This window comes from Eubalaena glacialis, chromosome X (genome assembly GCF_028564815.1).
Source record: "Eubalaena glacialis isolate mEubGla1 chromosome X, mEubGla1.1.hap2.+ XY, whole genome shotgun sequence".
Taxonomy (NCBI): Eukaryota; Metazoa; Chordata; class Mammalia; order Artiodactyla; family Balaenidae; genus Eubalaena; species Eubalaena glacialis.
The window spans coordinates 98480234-98499238 of NC_083736.1; the positions used below are offsets into that span (position 1 = coordinate 98480234).

A 19005-nucleotide genomic window follows, 5' to 3' on the forward strand; every position below is an offset into this window, starting at 1 on the left:
TGACATGATACTATACATAGAGAATCCAAAAGATGCTACCAGAAAACTACTAGAGCTAATCAATGAATTTGGTAAAGTAGCAGGATACAAAATTAATGCACAGAAATCTCTTGCATTCCTGTATACTAATGATGAAAAATCTGAAAGTGAAATTAAGAAAACACTCCCGTTTACCATTGCAACAAAAAGAATAAAATACCTAGGAATAAACCTACCTAAGGAGATAAAAGTTATTTCTAAGATTACTGTTCTTACGGAAATAAGCATCTAATCCAGCTTTACAGTTATACTAGTATAAGAAGGACTTTTATTAAAATATTTTAATAGCAGATGGATTAAGATAAATCAACTTTATAAAAGCATTGTTACGATTGCAAAGTTTTGTCACAACTCTTAAGTTATGAAAAATGGGTAAACTAAAATTATAGAGTCTTTTAAGAGAGAAATAATGTTTGTGAATCAGTTTTGAACGTTTTCTTCAAATTTTTGGTTTTAGAATGTTAACCGACCCTCAACATCCCAAGCAGCTAGAAGAGAAAGTCAAAGTCAAGAAAGAGATGGAAAACCTCAAGATGATGGTCCTGTGAGTTCTCAGTGTTGTCATACTACATCTGCAAGTTTGAGCCCTCCCAAGAAAAAAAGAACTCTACAAGGACCGTAAGTCATTTGTATTACGTATATACATGGCATATACTTTTTAATTTGTTTCTATCCTGTAAAATGAGCAATTCTACTAGAAGTTGTATTAGTTTTCTAGGGCTGCCAAAGTCCAAGACCAAGATATAGGCAGAGTGGGTTCCCTCTGAGGGCTATGAGGAAGAATCTGTTCCATGCATTTCCCCTAGCTTCTAGTGGTTTAGTGGCAATCTTTAGCATTCCTTGGCTTATGGAAGTATCACCCCAATCTCTGCCTTCATCTTCATGTGGCATTCTCCCTGTGTGCATATGTGTCCAAATTTTTCTTTAAGGACACCAGCCATACTGGATTAGGGACCCACTCTGGAGTACTGGTCTACTTTAGTATGAACTCATCTAAACCAATTGCAACCAAATAAAGTCATATTCTTAGGGTCATTGAAGATGTAATTGGTTACATATTGGTAGTCACAGTGATATTTGGTGGGGACATAATTCAATCCATAACAGTCTGCCCTCTAAAAATTCATGTCCTTCTCACATGCAAAATACATTCATCCCATCACAACATCCCCAAAAGTCTTAATCTATACCAACATCAACTCTAAGTCCTAAATATCATATAAATCATGTATGGATGAGATGCAGGGTAATTCATCCTGGGGCAAAATTCTTTTCCATCTGTGAACCTATGAAACTAGACATGTTTCATTCTGTCCAAAATACAATGGTGGGACAGACATAGGACAGGTATTCCCATTTCAAAAGGGAGAAACTGGAAATAAGGGAGTTATGGATCATAGAAACCTTGTTGAAACCTAATTAGGCAAATTCCATTTGGCATTAAGGCCCCAGAATTATCCTCCCTGGCAGAATACTGTGTCCTCTGGGCCCACTGGGATGGCAGCCCCACCCCCTTAGCACTGAGTGGTGGTCTTGCACTCTGGAACTGGGAAGGTGGCCCTGGCTTCTAGAATTGAGGAGGTGTCCCTGCCCTCTAGAACTGAGGAAATGGCCTCACCCTCAGGGTCATTTTTCCCTTTTCTTGAAGGATAATACTTGATCACAGCTGGATATCTCTAGCAGCTCATTTCCTGACTGCAGAATCCCAGAAGTCCGATGGAATTGCATTCCTTCGTTTCTTCCCACCTATGTTTCTTTCAGTCAAAGCTAACAGCATGCCTACTGAGATGGTTGACTGGATCCACAAATCACAGTCTCTTGGGCAAATGGTTATCTAGCAATGCCCTTAGTGTTCTTTCCAAAGCAAGCTTTCTTATGTTTTGCAATATGGATAGACTTAGAATTTTCCAAGTATTGAAATTCTGGTTCTTTTTTCCTTAACAATTCCCTTTTCAACTTTTCTCTCCCCTCTCATATGTTACTATAAGCAGCAAGGAGAAACCAGGCTGTGCCTTCAATACTTTGCTTAGAAATCTCTTCATCTAAATATGCAAGTTCATCACATACAAGTTTCACTTTCCATCCAACAGAACACAATTCAGCCATGTCCTCTGCCACTTTATATCAAGGATTATCTTTCATCCAGTTTCCAATAACACATTCCTTATTTCTGTCTGAGACCTCACCAGAAGCACCTTTTACACTCATATTTCTAGTTCTGTTCATGACAATGAGTGTATTCTCTAAGACTGCAGAAACTTTCTCTACAGCTCTTTTCTTTCTGCGCCCTCAACAGATTCTCCTTCAAAATCCATATTTCTACCAACATTCTCTTCAAGGCTATCTAGGTTTTTTCTGTTATGCACCTCAAAACTCTTCCAGCCTGCACTTAATACCCAATTCCAAGCCACTTCCACGTTTTTATGTATTTGTTACAGCAGCACACCACTTCCTGGTACCAAAATCTATTAATTTTCTAGGGCTGCTATAACAAAGTACCAGAAACTGTTTGGCTTATACTATAGAAATTTGTCTCACAGCTTTGTAAGTCCAAAATCAAGATGTCAGCAGGGTGGATTCCTTTTGAGGGCTGTGAGGAAGAATCTGCCCCATGCCTCACCCCTAGCATCTGGTGGTTTGCTAGCCATCTTTGGCTTTCCTTGGCTTGTAGAAACATCACTCCAATCTGTATCTGTGTCCAAATTTCCCCTTTTGATAAGGACATCAGTCATGTTGGACTAGGGGCCCACCCTAATCCAACATGACCTCATCTTAACTAATTACATCTTCAGTGACCCTATATCTAAATAAGGTCACATTCCAAGGTACTGGTGGTTAGGACTTCAACATGAATTTTGAGGGGACACAATTCAACCCATAACGGAAGCTCTCTTATCTGCCGTGCTCAGCATGGACTAATTGAACGTGAGTTTAAAATGGGGAATTACAAAAAAATAAACACTTTTTGCCTCTCTTTTTTTTATTCTACGGATAAGACAGATCATACAGTATTTGTCTTTCCCAGTCTGACTTATTCCAGTTAGCATAATAACCTCAGGGTCCATCCATGTTGTCACAAATGACAAGATTTCATCTTTTTTATGGCTGAGGAGTATTCCATTGTATATATCACATCTTTATCCATCCATCTGTTGATGGGCTTAGGTTGTTTCCATATCTTGGCTACTGCAAATAATGCTGCTGAGAACATAGGGGTGCATATATCTTTTCAAATTAGTGTTTTCGTATTCTTTGGATAAATACCCAGAAGTGAGATAGCTGGATGATATGGTAGTTCTGTTAATTTTTTGAGGAATCTCCATACTGTTTTCCATAGTGCCTGCACCAATTTACATTCCGACCAATAATGTAGGAGTGTTCCCTTTTCTCCACATCCTCACCAACACTTGTTATTTGTTGTCTTTTTGATAATAGCCATTCTGACAGGTGTGAAGGTGTGAGGTGATATCTCACTGTGGTTTTCATTTGCATTTCCCTGATAATTAGTGATGTTGAACATCTTTTCATGTGCCTGTTGGCCATTTGTATGTTTTCTTTGGAAAAATGTCTGTTCAGGTCCTCTGCCCATTTTTTAATCAGATTGTTTGGTTTTTTGAGGCTGAGTTGTATTAGTTTTTTAATATATTTTGGATATTAACCCTTTATGGGATATGTGATTTGCAAATATCTTCTCTCATTTGGTAGGTTGTCTTTTCATTTTATTAATGGTTTCCTTTGCTGTGCAGAAGCTTTTTAGTTTGATGTAGTCCCATTTGTGTTTATTTTTGGTTTTGTTTCCCTTCCCTGAGGAGACCTACCTAGAAAGATTATGCTAAGACCGATGTCAAAGAACATACTGCCAGTGTCGTCTTCTAGGAGTTTTATGGTCTCAGGGCCTACATTCAATTCATTTACCCATTTTGAGTTGATTTTTGTGTGTGGTGTGAGATTATGGTCCATTTTCATTTTTTTGCATGTGGCTGTCCAGTTTTCCCAACACCATTTATTGAAGAGATTCCTTCCCCCACTGTATGTACTTTGCTCCTTTGTTATAAATTAATTGTTCATTTATATATGAGTTTATTTCTGATATCTCAATTCTATTTCATTGATTTATGTATCAGTTTTTCTGCAAATACCATGCTGTTTTGATTATTATAGCTGTGTAATATAGTTTGAAATCAGGAAGTATGATACCTCCAGCTTTGTTCTTTTTTCTCATGATTGCTTTGGTTATTCGCGGTCTGTTTTGGTTCCAAATAAATTTTAGAATTCTTTGTTCTATTTCTGTGAAAAATGCCTTTGGGATTTTGATAGGGACGGCAGTGAATCTGTAAATTGCTTTAGGTGATATGGACATTTAAAATTAGGAAGCGTTCCCTCCTCTTCAATTTTTTGGAAGAGTTTGAGAAGGATAGGTATTAAATCCTCTTTGAACGTTTGGTAGAATTCACCTGTGAAGCTGTCTGGTCCTGGACTTTTGTTTTGGGGGGAGGTTTTTGATTACTGTTTCAATCACTTTACTAGTGATCAGTCTATTCAGATTTTCTATTTCTTCTTGATTCAGTCTTGGAAGGTTGTATGATTCTAAGAACTTGTCCATTTCTTCTGGGTTGTTCAATTTGTTGGCATATAACTGTTTCGTAATATTCTCTTACAAGCCTTAGTATCTCTGTGGTATCTGTTGTTATTTCTCCTCTTCCATTTTTTTTTAAATTTATTTTTATTTATTTTGGCTGCCTTGGGTCTTCGTTGCTGTGTGCGGGCTTTCTCTAGTTGCGGCGAGTGGGGGCTACTCTTCATTGCAGTGCGCGGGCTTCTCGTTGCAGTGGCTTCTCTTGTTGCGGAGCACGGGCTCTAGAGCACAGGCTCAGTAGTTGTGGCGCACGGGCTTAGTTGCTCTGTGGCATGTGGGATCTTCCCGGACCAGGGATCAAACCCATGTCCCCTGCATTGGCAGGCGGATTCTTAACCACTGCGTCACCAGGGAAGTCCCTCCTCTTCCATTTTTGATTTTATTTATCAGAGTCTTCTCTTTTTTTCTTAGTCTGGCTAAAGGTTTCTCAAGTTTATCTTTTCAGAGAACTGGCTCTGTTGGATTGATCTTTTCTATAGTTTTTTGTTTTTAGTCTCTATTTCATTTATTTCTGGTCTGATCTTTATTACTTCCTTCCATCTACTGACTTTGGGCTTCATTTGTTCTTCTTTTTCTACTTCCTCTAGATGTAAGGTTAAATTATTTATTTGGTATTTTTCTTGTTTCTTGAGGTAAGCCTGTATTGCTGTAAACTTCCATCTTAGTACCACTTTTGCTGCATCCCTTAGATTTTGCTTTGTTGAATTTTCATTTGGATTTGTTGTCAGGTATTTTTTGATTTCTCCTTTGATTTCGTCACTGACCCAATAGTTGTTCATTAGCATGTTGTTCAGTGTCCACACATTTGCGATTTTTTTTAGCTTTCTTCTTGTAGTTGGTTTCTAGTTTCATACTATTTTGATCAGAAAAGATACTTTTGAAAAGATATGATTTCAAATCTTTTAAAATTTATTGAGAGTTGTTTTGGGTTCCAATATATGGTCTGTCCTTGAGAAAGTTTCCCATGCACTTGAGAAAAATGTGTTTTCTGCAGCATTTGGATGGAATGTTCTATACAAATCCATCTGGTCTGATATTTCAGTTAAGGCTACTGTTTCTTTGTTGACTTTCTGTCTGAATGATCTATCCATTGATGTAAGTGGGATGTTAAAGTTCCCTACTATTATTGTGTTGTTGTCAATTTCTCCTTTTAAATCTGTTGATAATTGCTTTCTGTATTTTGGTGGTCCTAATGTTAGGTGCATATATATTAATCACTGTTATATCTTCTTGATGAATTGTCCACTTTATCATTATATACTGTCCATTGTCTATTGTTACCTTTTTTGGCTTGAAGTCTATTTTGTCTGATGTGAGTGTGGCTATACCTGCTTTCTTTTGGCTGCAATTTGCTTGAAGCATCATCTTCCATCCCTTCACTTGGAGTTTATGTTTGTCCTTAGAGCCGAGATGAGTCTCCTGGAGGCAGCATATAATTGTGTCTTGTTTTTTAATCCATCCAACCACTCTGTCTTTTGCCTCGTGAATTCAATCCATTTACATTTAGGGTGATTATTGATAGATGAGGACTTAGTACTGCCATTTATTCTTTTGTTTTCTCGTTGCTCTATATCTCCATTGTTTCTTTTTCCTTGTATTTCAATCTACCATTTTGGTTTGGTGGTTTTCTATGATGTTTTTCTCAGTTTCCTCTTTTTTTTATGTTTTCTGTCTCTGCTTTAGATTTATGTTTTATGTATTAGGTTTGTATACAACATCTCATAGATAAAATAGTTCCTTTTCTGCTGATAGCATCTTATCTTCATTTACCTATATAGGTTACGTCCTTTTCCTCATCCCTGTTGGTGTTTTTGTTTCTCAAATTACCCCTCTTTATGTTGTGAGTTTGTTACCAAAGTGAAGTAGCTATAGTTATGTTTTCTTCTTTTTTCCCCTTTAACCTTTATGCTATAGTAAAATGTTAAAAAACCTATTCTGGGGACTTCCCTGGTAGTCCAGTGGTTAAGACTCTGCGCTCCCAACACAGGGGGCACGGGTTCAATCCCTGGTCGGGGAGCTAAGATCCCACATGCCATGAGACATGGCCTAAAAAATTAAAAAAAACAAAAACAAAAACCTATTCTGATATAGAGTTACAGTTTTCTGATTCTGTCTATTTATTACCTTACTCAAAGTTCTGTGTCCTTTTTTGCCTTTTTGTTTCTGGTAGAAGAGTTCCTTTCAACATTTCTCATAAGGCAGATGTAGTGTTAATGAGCTCCCTCAGCTTTGTTTGGGAAACCCTTTATTTCTCCTTCATATCTGAATGATAACTTTGCTGGATAGAGTATTCTTGGGTGGCAGTTTTTATCTTTCAGTATTTTGAGAATGTCATTCTACTCCCTCCACTGACCTGTGGAGTTTCTGCTAAGAAATCTGCTGATAGCCTAATGTGGGTTCCTTTGTGGGTTACCATCCTTTTCCCCCTGCCTTTAAAATTCTTTCTGTGTCATTGACTTTTGGCAGTTTTAGTATAAGGGGTCTTGGAGAAGGTCTTTTTTTGCATTGAGGCAATTAGGTTTTCTCTTAGCTTCATGGACTTGTATATCCACTTCCTTCCCCAGACTTGGGAAATTCTCAGCTATTATTTCTTTAAATAAACTCTCTGCTCCCTTCTCCCTCTCTTCTCCTTCTGGGATGTCCATTACCCTACTATTGCCCTTCCTAAAAGGGTCAGCTAGCTCTCATAGAATTTACTCATTTAAAAAAATATATTTTAATTCTCTTTCCTCTTCTACTTGTATCATTTCTATATTTCTGTCTTCAAGCTCACTAATTCTCTCTTCCATGTGGTCTGCTCTATTTCCAGTGCTTTGTAATGCATTCTTCAACTCGTTTACTGAGTTCTTCAGCTCCAGAATTTCTGATTAGTTCATTTTAGTTTCAGTCTCTTTGGTAAAGTATTCCTTTTGTTCATTAATTTTATTCCTGAACTCATTGAACTTTCTGAGTTTTCTTGTAGCTCATTGAGTTTTATAATAGCCATTTTGAATTTTCTATCAGTTAGATCACAATATTCTGTGATTTTGTTTGGTTTCTGGAGAATTGTCATTTTCTTTTTGTGGTACAGTGTTACTGTGGTTTTTCATGGTGCTTGATGAGTTGTTCCTCTGCTAGCTCATTTCAAGTGGCAAACACCTTTCTTCTTTAGGTAAAGCTTTTTTTTTCTTGTTTCTAACAATTCAACAGGTTAGGCCCTTCTTTTATCTTCCAGTAGGTGGTGCTGTACCACAAGTTTTTGGTTTCTCTTACCGGAGCTGCCTCTGGTTATGTTTGACAGTCAGCACTTTCCACTTTCCACCGCCTCCATCAGAGGTATCAGCCAGTGCCCTAGTTGTCACTGCTTATGCCTCCAGTGTCGTTGGTGCCACGCTGCTGCTGGTGTGGCTGGTGTCACTGCCTGGCGCACCAGGATGGTGGACAATTCTGCCATGTTTAGGACCTCCTGAGTTGCAGGCACTCCCACTGCAGGATGGGGGATAGCTCAGGTGGCACAGGAACCTCTGCTCTGTTCAGTATTGTCAGGTTTGAGGACTCTGCCGCTGTAAGCAGGGGGCGAGGGAAGAGAGTCATGGGCACCTCCACAGCTGGAGAGACAGGGTCCCAGACCCTACTGCCACTGCTGCCCAGTTATCTGTGGCTGTGGGCACCACTGCAGCCAGGAGGCCAGAGTTGTATTCACCGCCTCCCCTGTCGCTACTGGGTTTTCTGGGACTGCAGGTTCAGTTGCCATGGCTGGCGGACCAGGATTGCAGGTACCACCTCCACTGTTCCCCAAGTTCCACCTCCTCTGTGTGTTCTAGTCCACCCACCTTTAGGTGTACAGATATGTGGAATTCTCCAGTGTCCTGGTGTGTTGGGCAGAGGCACTTTTGTTGAGTCGTGGATGTTTTACTGATAGTAGATAGAAGGAGAGAGACAAAGAGAGCGTCTCCCTTTGCCATGATGCTGATATCACTCTCCATTCACTTTTAATGGAGTTAATGATACAGATGGTCCCCAACTTATGATTGTTCAACTTATGATTTTTCAACTTTACAATGATGCGAAAGCGATACACATTCAGTAGAAACCATACTTTAAATTCCGAATTTTGATCTTTTTCCGGGCTAGTGATATGCAGTACTATACTCTCTTGTGATGTGGGGCAGTGACAGTGAGCCACAGCTCCCAGTCAGTCATGCGATCACAAGGGTAAAGAACTGATACAATCATTCTGTACCCAGACAACCATTCTGTTTTTCACTTTCAATACAGTATTCAATAAATTACATGAGATATGCAACACTTTATTATAACATTGGCTTTGTGTTCGGTGATTTTGCCAAAGTGTTGGCTATTTTTGTAAGTGTTCTGAGCACGTTTAAGGTAGGCAAGGCTAAGCTATGATGTTTGATAGGTTAAGTGAATTAAATTCATTCTCAAGTTACTGTATTTTCAACTTACAGTGGGTTTATTGGGATTTAACCCCATCATAAGTTGAGGAAGATATGTATTTGGGGCTTATATCAATTTTTATACTATTTGCTTAATCAAATAGTTTTAATTATTCAATTTCCCCTCTTTTAATTTGATAGGTATATATTCTTCAGTGGTCACGCTATAAATTACAACCTGAACACTTGACTTATTGTAGTTAAATACAAATTATTTTACCATTTTCTGATAATGCTAGATCCTTAGAACACTTCAATTCCATTTGTCTCCATTTTCATTATTTTTGCCTTGTATTTTAATTCTACATATATTTTAAATTCTGTAGGACATTATTAGTATTGTTTTTCTTATACAGTTAGCTTTCAGTTATATTTAACCACACTGTTTTTGGTTCTCTTCATTCCTACTTGTATTTTCATGCTTCTCTCTGGGATCATTTTCCTTCTGACTGAAGAATTCCTCTCAGCATTTATTTCAGTACAGCTTGCTGATGATATATTCTCTCTTTCTGTTTGTTTAAAAGCATCTTTATTTCACCTTTACTTCTAAAAGGATATTTTCACTAGGTTGCAGATTTTTTTAAATGTCTGATTCTACTGTTTTATTGCTTTCATTGTTTCTATTAAGAATCAGGCTAATGTCTTCTAATTGCTCCTTCAAGGATATTGCGTCCTTTTTCTCTGAGTGCTTTTAAGATTTTCTCTTTGATTTTCAACTGTTTAAATATGATGTGCCAAGGAGTGGTTTTCTTTGTTTTATACTACTGAGCTTCTTGAATCTGTGTATTGATATCTTTCATCAGTTTTGGAAAACCATCTGCCATTATCTCTTCAAATATATTTTCTTCCTCATTATTTCCTCTCTTTCCATGATCCCTATTTCACATATGTTAGCACTTCTAACTGTGACCAACAAGTTTCTTACACTGCATTCTTTTTTATTCATATACATATTTCATTTTTGTTTTTGATTCCATGTTTCAGTTTGGACCTGTCACTCCATTTACTTTTTCACTATGTCCAATCTGCTATTAAACCTATCAGTTAGGTTCATTGAGCTCTTGTTGGGTTTCCAACCCAATTAGCTATACTGTGATTCATTTCTAATACTAACTACCCAGACTTAACATCAGACTCTTAAGGGCTTAGTCCTCCACGAGATTGACCTTACTTCAGATGCTAGCCACAGTTCAGCTGGTCCCCAGGCCACCCTCACTTCCAACCAAGTGGCTACAAATTCAGGAGTTCCCATGTCCCCCTCAGAGTCAATAGCTTACTAGAATGATGCAAAGAACTCAGAAAAACACTATACTTACAATCACAGTTTTATTGTAAAGAATACAGATCAGGAATAGCCAAATGGAGACACATAGAGAAAGGTCTGAGAGGGAACATGGAGCTTCTGTGCCCTCTCCTTGTGGAATCTGGGCATGTTACTCTATTGGCACATCATTGTATTTTAAATCCTGGCTTGCTGACTCCAATATCTGTATTACCTGTTGGTCGGCTTCCATTTGTACAATTTATGATAGTAATAAATATGACCATTTAAGAGGTTGTATCAAAGAACATTTTAATCCAAATGGTAGATAGTGAACCGTGGTGCTCTATGTTAGATAGTAAAATGTAGTCAAAATACATCAACTCATTCAAAAGTTGGCACTGAGAAATAAAATATAACAATGGGACATTAAAACTTACTCTTTGCATTCTGTTGGTAATATTTACTCCGTAAAGATAGAAAATGAACCATACCAGGTTTATCTGAATCCTTAAAAATCGTTATCAGTGTCTCCTTCTAAGAAAAGCAGAAGGTATTGTAGGAAAGACTACAATAATATTAACTATAATACTGTTATATAGATGAGGGCATGGCATACTATACAATCTATATGACTTTTATCTAAGGTCAGTAAGTTGGTGAAAAGGGAAAAGTTAGAGTACAGCTTATTGCCTCTGACAATTTTTATAATATTTGGCCACTATCCATCATATGTAATGTTATTGTCTCTTCTTTTAGCCGTCTTTTCCCTTTCTTTCCTCAGGTATCCTTTTATACTTCTTATATTTTCATTTTTCATCTCTTTTTTTTTTTCAGTTTCCTCAGTTGATACCCGTAGACATTGTATACCTCCACTTCTGTTATGAAGCCCCTCACCTTTAAGACACTTAAGGCATACAAATGAATGATTGTATATTCCAGTAAAAATTCCCTAAGCCACTTTAAAAAAATTCTATACAATATAATGATGCTGTTAGAGTTTGGAAAACTATTTCTTCTATTTATTTCAGATAAAAAATCACTTTATAACACCATGTATTTAAAAGTGTATACATACTGTTTAATGATCTCAAAATACATGTAATTTAACTATTTTTAATTTATTTAAATCTCTCTCAGAGTTTATGTTTTCAGTTTACTAATTTCTAGAAATACCATTTTTCAATACTCAGAAAAAAAGTTAAAATTGCAACTATAAAATGTGTTTTTATTTGCTGGAGTTTTATATTGAAATGGATGCAGTCTTCATTCATGAAAGCTAGTTCTTTGTATTCATTAATAACTCATTAGTAAAATAAAGAATACTATTATAAGAGACAAATCTATTGATAAAATAAGTTGAGCAGTATTATGTGGCATTCTACAACATGACACTTCTGTTTTGCTTTATGCTTTTAGTTTTGGGAATACAACAGCAGAAAATGCTCATCATAGAAATATACTGAAAGTTTGTAAGAAGGAAGTCTTTATTATAAGTGCAAGCTTCTCTCCTCAGCTTCAAAATAAGATGCTTCCCTTTTCACTTTTTTTTCAGTTCAATAAACAGTTATTGAGTGGATATTCTGTGGAGATACAAAAAAAATAAAGTCTATATTTTTGTAGAGTTTATAGTAGAAACTAGTAGAAGAGACAGATTGAAAAACCAGTAATTTTGATACAGTGTGGTGAATGCTATGATAAAGTTTATTCATGGTGCTATGGCAGCATATACAAGGATCAGTGAGCCTTGACTAGAGATCAAGTTTGGCTTCTTATAGGAAATAATGCCTGAGCTAAATGTTGAAGGAGGAAGAAGAGTTAACTAGGCAAAGGAAAAGGAGCATAGGGTTTTTCCTGGCTGAAAGAAAAACATGAAGGTTTGAACCAGCATGAGGCTTATAGAAAACTCTGAAATGAAGTTGGAGAGTTAGGCCAAATAGTTTTCCAGAATATTTGAACAAAGCAAAGATGAAAATAGGCCATTGGACAAATTTTTAAATTCCTATCATAGGGAATGAAATTTATATCCATCTTTAGTTGACATTTAATAAAGTTGAATACTTTCTTTTGTGTAATACTCCTTAAGAGAACATTTAAATCTGTTGCAGTATTTGAATTATGTTAGTATGGATATTTGTTCATAATTTGAATGTGTTTTCCTTAAATTCCTAATGCATTACCTTAAGAAACTAAACCTATAAATTTTCTAAATGTATTGAATTAGAATAAACTCTGAATGGAACCAATTAGTTTTTTCCCATTCAAGTCTCTTTTTATAACTATTTGTTAACTATTTGTTATCTTTTTTTAAATCTTTTGTAGAATTCCTGTACCTCAGCCAGAAACTGCTGCACAAACAAAAGGAAATAAACCAGGCATGCCAAGCATCTTCCAACGTACGTTGCTTTGGCGATGATGATGATGATGATTTATAAAGTCTTTATGGAACACTGTTATATACAGATTGCTGTTTGATTTGATTCTGCATTTTTGGGTCATGCCTGCCACTAGCATAATATAAGTACTTGTATTAAACTATATGTAGCTAGTTATTTTTGTTTCTATTTTTATTTATATTAGCTTAAGTCCTTGTCAAAAGTACTGGTCCCAAATTTAGAACAATTTGGTATCATCACCAAAGTGCAAGTAAATATAAATAAGCTTGTTTATATTAAGCACTTATTAAGTTGTTTCTTTGGTAGTACATCTCTTCAAATGTACTATTTTGAATTAACAGAAGAATAATAAAGTAGGAAGTTTCATTTTTATTTGACAGTAAATATAGGTAAAGCTTAAAATATAGTTGTAGTTCCTTTCTTTGCTGTTAGGTTGACTGGTTTGAATATTTGGGTTCATTTCTGAAGTGATTTCATGACACAATTTAGTTCTGGTAGGGTATCTTTAGAGTGGTTTTGTTTAAATCAGATGTTATAAGGGGTCATCTCTCTAGACTTTTTAGCACTTTAGATCCTTCTTGTTTTTTGAGTTACTCTTATTTGGGGATTGACTTCTAGTCAGTCTGACAGATTAAGAACCCACAAAGGGATCTGGACTATACCCCCCAAAAAATAAAAGATAGAAAATAAGGGGAAGATCATTATAATATAAATATATAACCAAGCTGAAAGCAAGAGTGAAAAATCCCTAAGTGGCAGAAACAAAAGAATTTAAATTTAGTGGTGAGTAGGAACTAAAACTAAAACTGCTCATGGGCATTTCAGAACTAGATAGAGGCCCAAATGATCATAGGCTGAGGTGTAATAACGACATGGAGAAGAGAGTCCAGACCACAGGCCTCTTACATGTGAAGTAGAACTAATACAAAGTTGGAAGGTTATTAAGGGCCAGATAAATTATTCCCATCAGCATGGGGAAGTATCAAGGAGCTTCCTGTATCCCCTGGGCAATGGGTAGGAAAAATTGAATTGACTTAGTACCCACTGAATTGAATTAGAACCCTTATTAAACATCAAATTCTATTCCACTGGTCTATATGTATGTCCCTATGTCAGTATCACAGTGTTTTGATTACTGTAGCTTTGTATCAAGTTTTGAAATTGGGGTGTATGAGTCCTCCAACGTTGTTCTTCTTGTTCAAGATTGCTTTAGCATTCGGGACTCCTTGTAATTCCATGTGAATTTAAGGATCCATTTTACCATTTTTGCAAAATAGGCTTTTGAGATTTTGATAGGGATTGCATTGAGTCTGCAGATTGTTTTGGATAGTATTGACATCTTAATAATATTAACTCTTCTAGTCCATGAACATGGGATTTCTTTCTGTTCATTTTTAGGCATTCTTTAATTTATTTCAACAATGTTTTGTAGTGTTCAGTACACAAGTCATTCACCTCCTTGCTTAAAGTTATTCCTAGGTATTTTATTCTTTTAGTTGCTATTATATTTGGAATAGGTTTCTTAATTTCCTTTTGAATCTCTTGTTATCAGTCTGTGGAGATTTTCTTTTCTTTTTTAGTGAGTTTAGGTAATTTCTTTGCTTTTAGGAATTTGTTTCATCTAGGTTTTCTAATTTGTTGGTGTATGATTGTTCATAGTATTCTATTATAATCATTTTTATTTCTGTACTAAATCACATTTTCATTTCTGCATTTAGTTTTTGTGTCTTCTCTCCTTGGGGAGAAGGTCAGTTGAGGTAAAGATTATCAATTTTCTTGGTCTTTACATAGGACAAGCTTTTGGTTTCTTAGATTCTATTATTTTTTCTATTCTCTATTTCATTTATATTTACTCTAAGCATAATTACTTCTTTTTCTTAACTTTGGGTTTAGTTTTCTCTTTTTCTAGTTCCTCAAAGTTTAATATTACGTTATTGAATGAGATCTTTCTTTCTTTCTTTTTTTAACATCTTTATTGGAGTATAATTGCTTTAGAATGGTGTGTTAGCTTCTGCTTTATAGCAAAGTGAATCAGTTATACATATACATATGTCCCCATATCTCTTCCCTCTTGTGTCTCCCTCCCTCCCACCCTCCCTATCCCACCCCTCTAGGTGGTCACAAAGCACCGAGCTGATCTCCCTGTGCTATGCGGCTGCTTCCCACTAGCTATCTATTTTACGTTTGGTAGTGTATATATGTCCATGCCGCTCTCTCACTTTGTCCCAGCTTACCCTTCCCCCTCCCCGTATCCTCAAGTCCATTCTCTAGTAGGTCTGCGTCTTTATTCCCGTCTTGCCCCTAGGTTCTTCATGACCATTTTTTTTAGATTCCATATATATGTGTTAGCATATGGTATTTATTTTTCTCTTTCTGACTTACTTCACTCTGTATGACAGTCTCTAGGTCCATCCACCTCACTACAAATAACTCAATTTCGTTTCTTTTTATGGCTGAGTAATATTCCATTGTATATATGTGCCACATCTTCTTTATCCATTCATCTGTCGATGGACACTTAGGTTGCTTCCATGTCCTGGCTATTGTAAATAGAGCTGCAATGAACATTTTGGTACATGACTCTTTTTGAATTATGGTTTTCTCAGGGTATATGCCCAGTAGTGGGATTGCTGGGTCGTATGGTAGTTCTATTTTTAGTTTTTTAAGGAACCTCCATACTGTTCTCCATAGTTCTTTTTTTTAATATCAGTATTTCTGCTGTAAATTTCCCTCAGATCACCACTTTCACTGCATCTTATAAGTTTTTATGTTGTATTTTCATTTTTGCTCATCTCAAGGTATTTTATAATTTCCCTTGTGACTTCTTATTTGACCCATTAGTTGCTTAAGAGTGTGTTGTTTAATTTCCACATATTTGTGAATTCTCTAGTTTTCCTTCTATTATTAATTTCTAGCTTCATTCCATTGTGGTCAGAAAAGATACTTTGTATTATGTGATTCTTTTTAAATTTATTGAGGCTTATTTTGTGGCCTAACATATGGTCCATCCTGGACCTATTTCGTGTATTTTTGAAAAGAATGTGTATTCAACTGTTGTTGTATAAATTTATATTTAAAGAAGTTTAGCTTCTACCCCTGTTCCCTGCATCCTCTTCCTTCTCCCCCATTATAGGTAACTTTTTAATTCATTCTGTGGTATGTCTTTGCATTGTTTGTTTTATAATATAAGAAGGTATGTGTGTATATCAGAGAGAGAGAAAGAGTCACGCCCCCCCTTTCTTAGATAAATGTACAACTACTTTGAGAGCAATTTGACAAGACCTAATTTATTGAAAATGTTACACCTTGTGACCTATATGTTGGGCACACTGGGAGACATGTTCTAAGATGAGTATTGGAGCATTGTTTAAAATAGGAAAACTCTTTCACGTTCATTATTTTTTTCTTTTTTTAATTGAGGTATAATTAGCACGTAACATTATATTAATTTCACGTGTGCAACATAATGATTTGATATTTGTATATATAGCAAAATGATTCCCACAAGAAGTCTAGTTAACATTCGTCACCATACATAGTTACAAAAAATTTTATTCTTGTGATGAAAACTTTTAAGATCTACTCTCTTAGTAAGTTTCAAATATGCAATATGATATTAACTATAGTCACCATGCTGTACATTACATCTCCATGACTTATTTTATAACTGGAAATTTATACCTTTTGACCCACTTCACCCACCCCCTCCCAAACCTCTACCTCTGGCAACCACCAATCTGTTCTCTGTATCTATGAGCTTGTTTTTTTGGGGGGGAGGGTCTGTCTTTTTTTTTATTCCACATGTAAGTGAGATCATACAATATTTGTCTTTCTCTGTCTGACTTATTTAACTTAGCATAATGTCCTCAAGTTTCATCCATGTCAAGATTTCATTCTTTTCATGGCTGAATAATATTCCATTGTATATACACCACCTGTTCTTTATCCATTCTTTCATTGATGGGCACTTAGGTTGTTTTCAGGTCTTGGCTATTGTAAATAACACTACAGTGGACGGGGGGGGGGTGTATATATCTTTTTTTTTTAATGTTATTTTTTTAACCATTATGTTTATTGTATTTATTTTTTTATACAGCAGGTTCTTATTAGTTATCCATTTTATACATATTAGTGTATATATGTCAATCCCAATCTCCCAATTCATCACAGCACCACCCCGCCCCAAAGGGGGGTGTATATATCTTTTTGAGTTAGTGTTTTTTATTTCTTTGGATAAATACCCAGTAGTGGAATTGCTGGATCATATTGTTGTTCTATTTTTACTTTTTTGAGGAACCTCCATACTGTTCTCCGTAGTGGTTGCACCAATTTACGTTCCCACCAACAGTGTATGAGGGTTCGCTTTTTGCCACATCCTCACCAACACTTGTTATTTCTTGTCTTTTTGATAATAGCCATTTTAACAGGTGTGAGATGATATCTCGTGGTTTTGGTTTGCATTTCCCTAATAGTGATGTTGAACATCTTTTTTATGTACTTGTTGGCCATCTGTATGTCTTCTTTGGAAATATGTCTATTCAGATCCTCTGCCCCCTTTTTAATCACATTGTTTATTTGTTTGTTTGTTTGTTATCGAGTTGAATGAGTTCTTTATATATTTGGATATTAACCCCTTATCAGATATGTGATTTGCAATCATTTTCTCACATTCTGTAGGTTGCCTTTTCATTCTGTTGATGGTTTCCTTTGCCATGCAGAAGTTTTTTAGTTTGATATAGTCCCATTTGTTTATTGTACTGCAGTTTTAATGAATGAATTAGATCTATATGTGTTAACATGGTTACTGATGTATTTCCAGATATGTTTCATGATAGCTTTGGAAATTACTGTGTCTGTAAATTCAAAAGCCACTCATTTTGTGAATATATAGCTAATTTGTGTATGTGGTTTGATTGTGCTAGTTATTTTGAAGACTACAAAGTTTAACATCTTATCGTTTGTATCTGGTAACTTAGATAAGTAAGTAAGACATACATTGAAAAGTTCACAATAAACAATAACAGTAATACTGAGATCATAAGACATTATAGGTAGCCTCTGACTTACACAATTCTTTAAAAAGTCTATTATATACTTGCTACCAAGCATAGACCTGATCACTGATTGAAATACTCTGTTTTTTTCTAGCCTTGTAGATCTTGCACCAGCATGGGGTCAGTGAAGGCAAGGGGGAAAGAGGCAAAGGAAATAGCTCCTCTCCCACCCCCATGCCTCCATACACCCCTACCTATCACTCTTATCCACATAATGAAATGCTTAGAGTAGATTTTGTGAAGAAGCAAAATCACTATGCCTATACACATACATTTATACCATGTCCTTTTTCACCTCACAACCTAAATGTGGTCTTCTGAAATTTTTCCTCATTAAAACATAAATCCGTTCTCACCAGAAATAAGGGTAAAATGAATCATTAAAATAACGGTGATCACTATAATTCTGATATATAATTAGGTATATACAAAAATATAATTTTGCTAGGTAATTAACCTGTATCTTAGTTATGCATTAGGCCTAAACAATAATGTTTTTCATTTGGTAATTTTAGTAATATTCAAGCTAAAAATAAAAGAATTCTAGTGTATAATTTTCCATCTTATTTTTAGAAAAACCTGAGCTCTAGATGTATTTTGTCTCTTTTCTAATTATTGCCTTTGAAATCTTGCTATTCACAACCAGTGACTGCCAATATCTCTTGTACTGATTTCATACCCATTTGTATTAATTATGAACATATAATTGGGATAGTTAATTACAGTCCCAAGTTACTAAATTAAAAAACAATGCATGAGTTTTTCAGAAGAACTTTTCATATAAACATTAAACCTTGCCAGTTCTTAACACTCAAATAAGAAAACAGGCATAGAAAATATTCTGACTTATTCCTGACAGTGTCAATCATAGGATTTTTTTTTCCTATGCAATGGATGTAATTACTTAATTTTTAAAGATTGGAATGGCCCATAACTTGTTCTTTGCATGCATTATTTTAGAACAAATCAGTCAGGAATTCTCACTATAACTTGGGTTGTCATAGCTACTTATTGCTAATCTAATTATGTACTTTTATTAGTTTGGGTAAGGGAAATTCATTTCTAGAAGATAAAAAGGATAAATCATTGCCCAATCCTCACTTTACTCCTATTAACTTTGAGTTTTTCTCTTGGCTTTTATTGATTCCTTTCCTTTTCATGTGTGATTAAATTTTTTATCCTT

General features: G+C 35.6%; 1 protein-coding gene across 1 annotated transcript in view; it reads left to right on the plus strand.

Moving 5' to 3' along the window:
• Positions 1-19005, plus strand: part of RADX (RPA1 related single stranded DNA binding protein, X-linked) — a 61543-nt gene that overhangs the window by 27065 nt on the left and 15473 nt on the right. Inside the window, exons 10-11 of the mRNA XM_061178601.1 lie at positions 497-657; positions 12695-12768. Of these exons, the coding sequence (XP_061034584.1) occupies positions 497-657; positions 12695-12768 (235 nt within the window). The remainder of the gene's footprint in view (positions 1-496; positions 658-12694; positions 12769-19005) is intronic.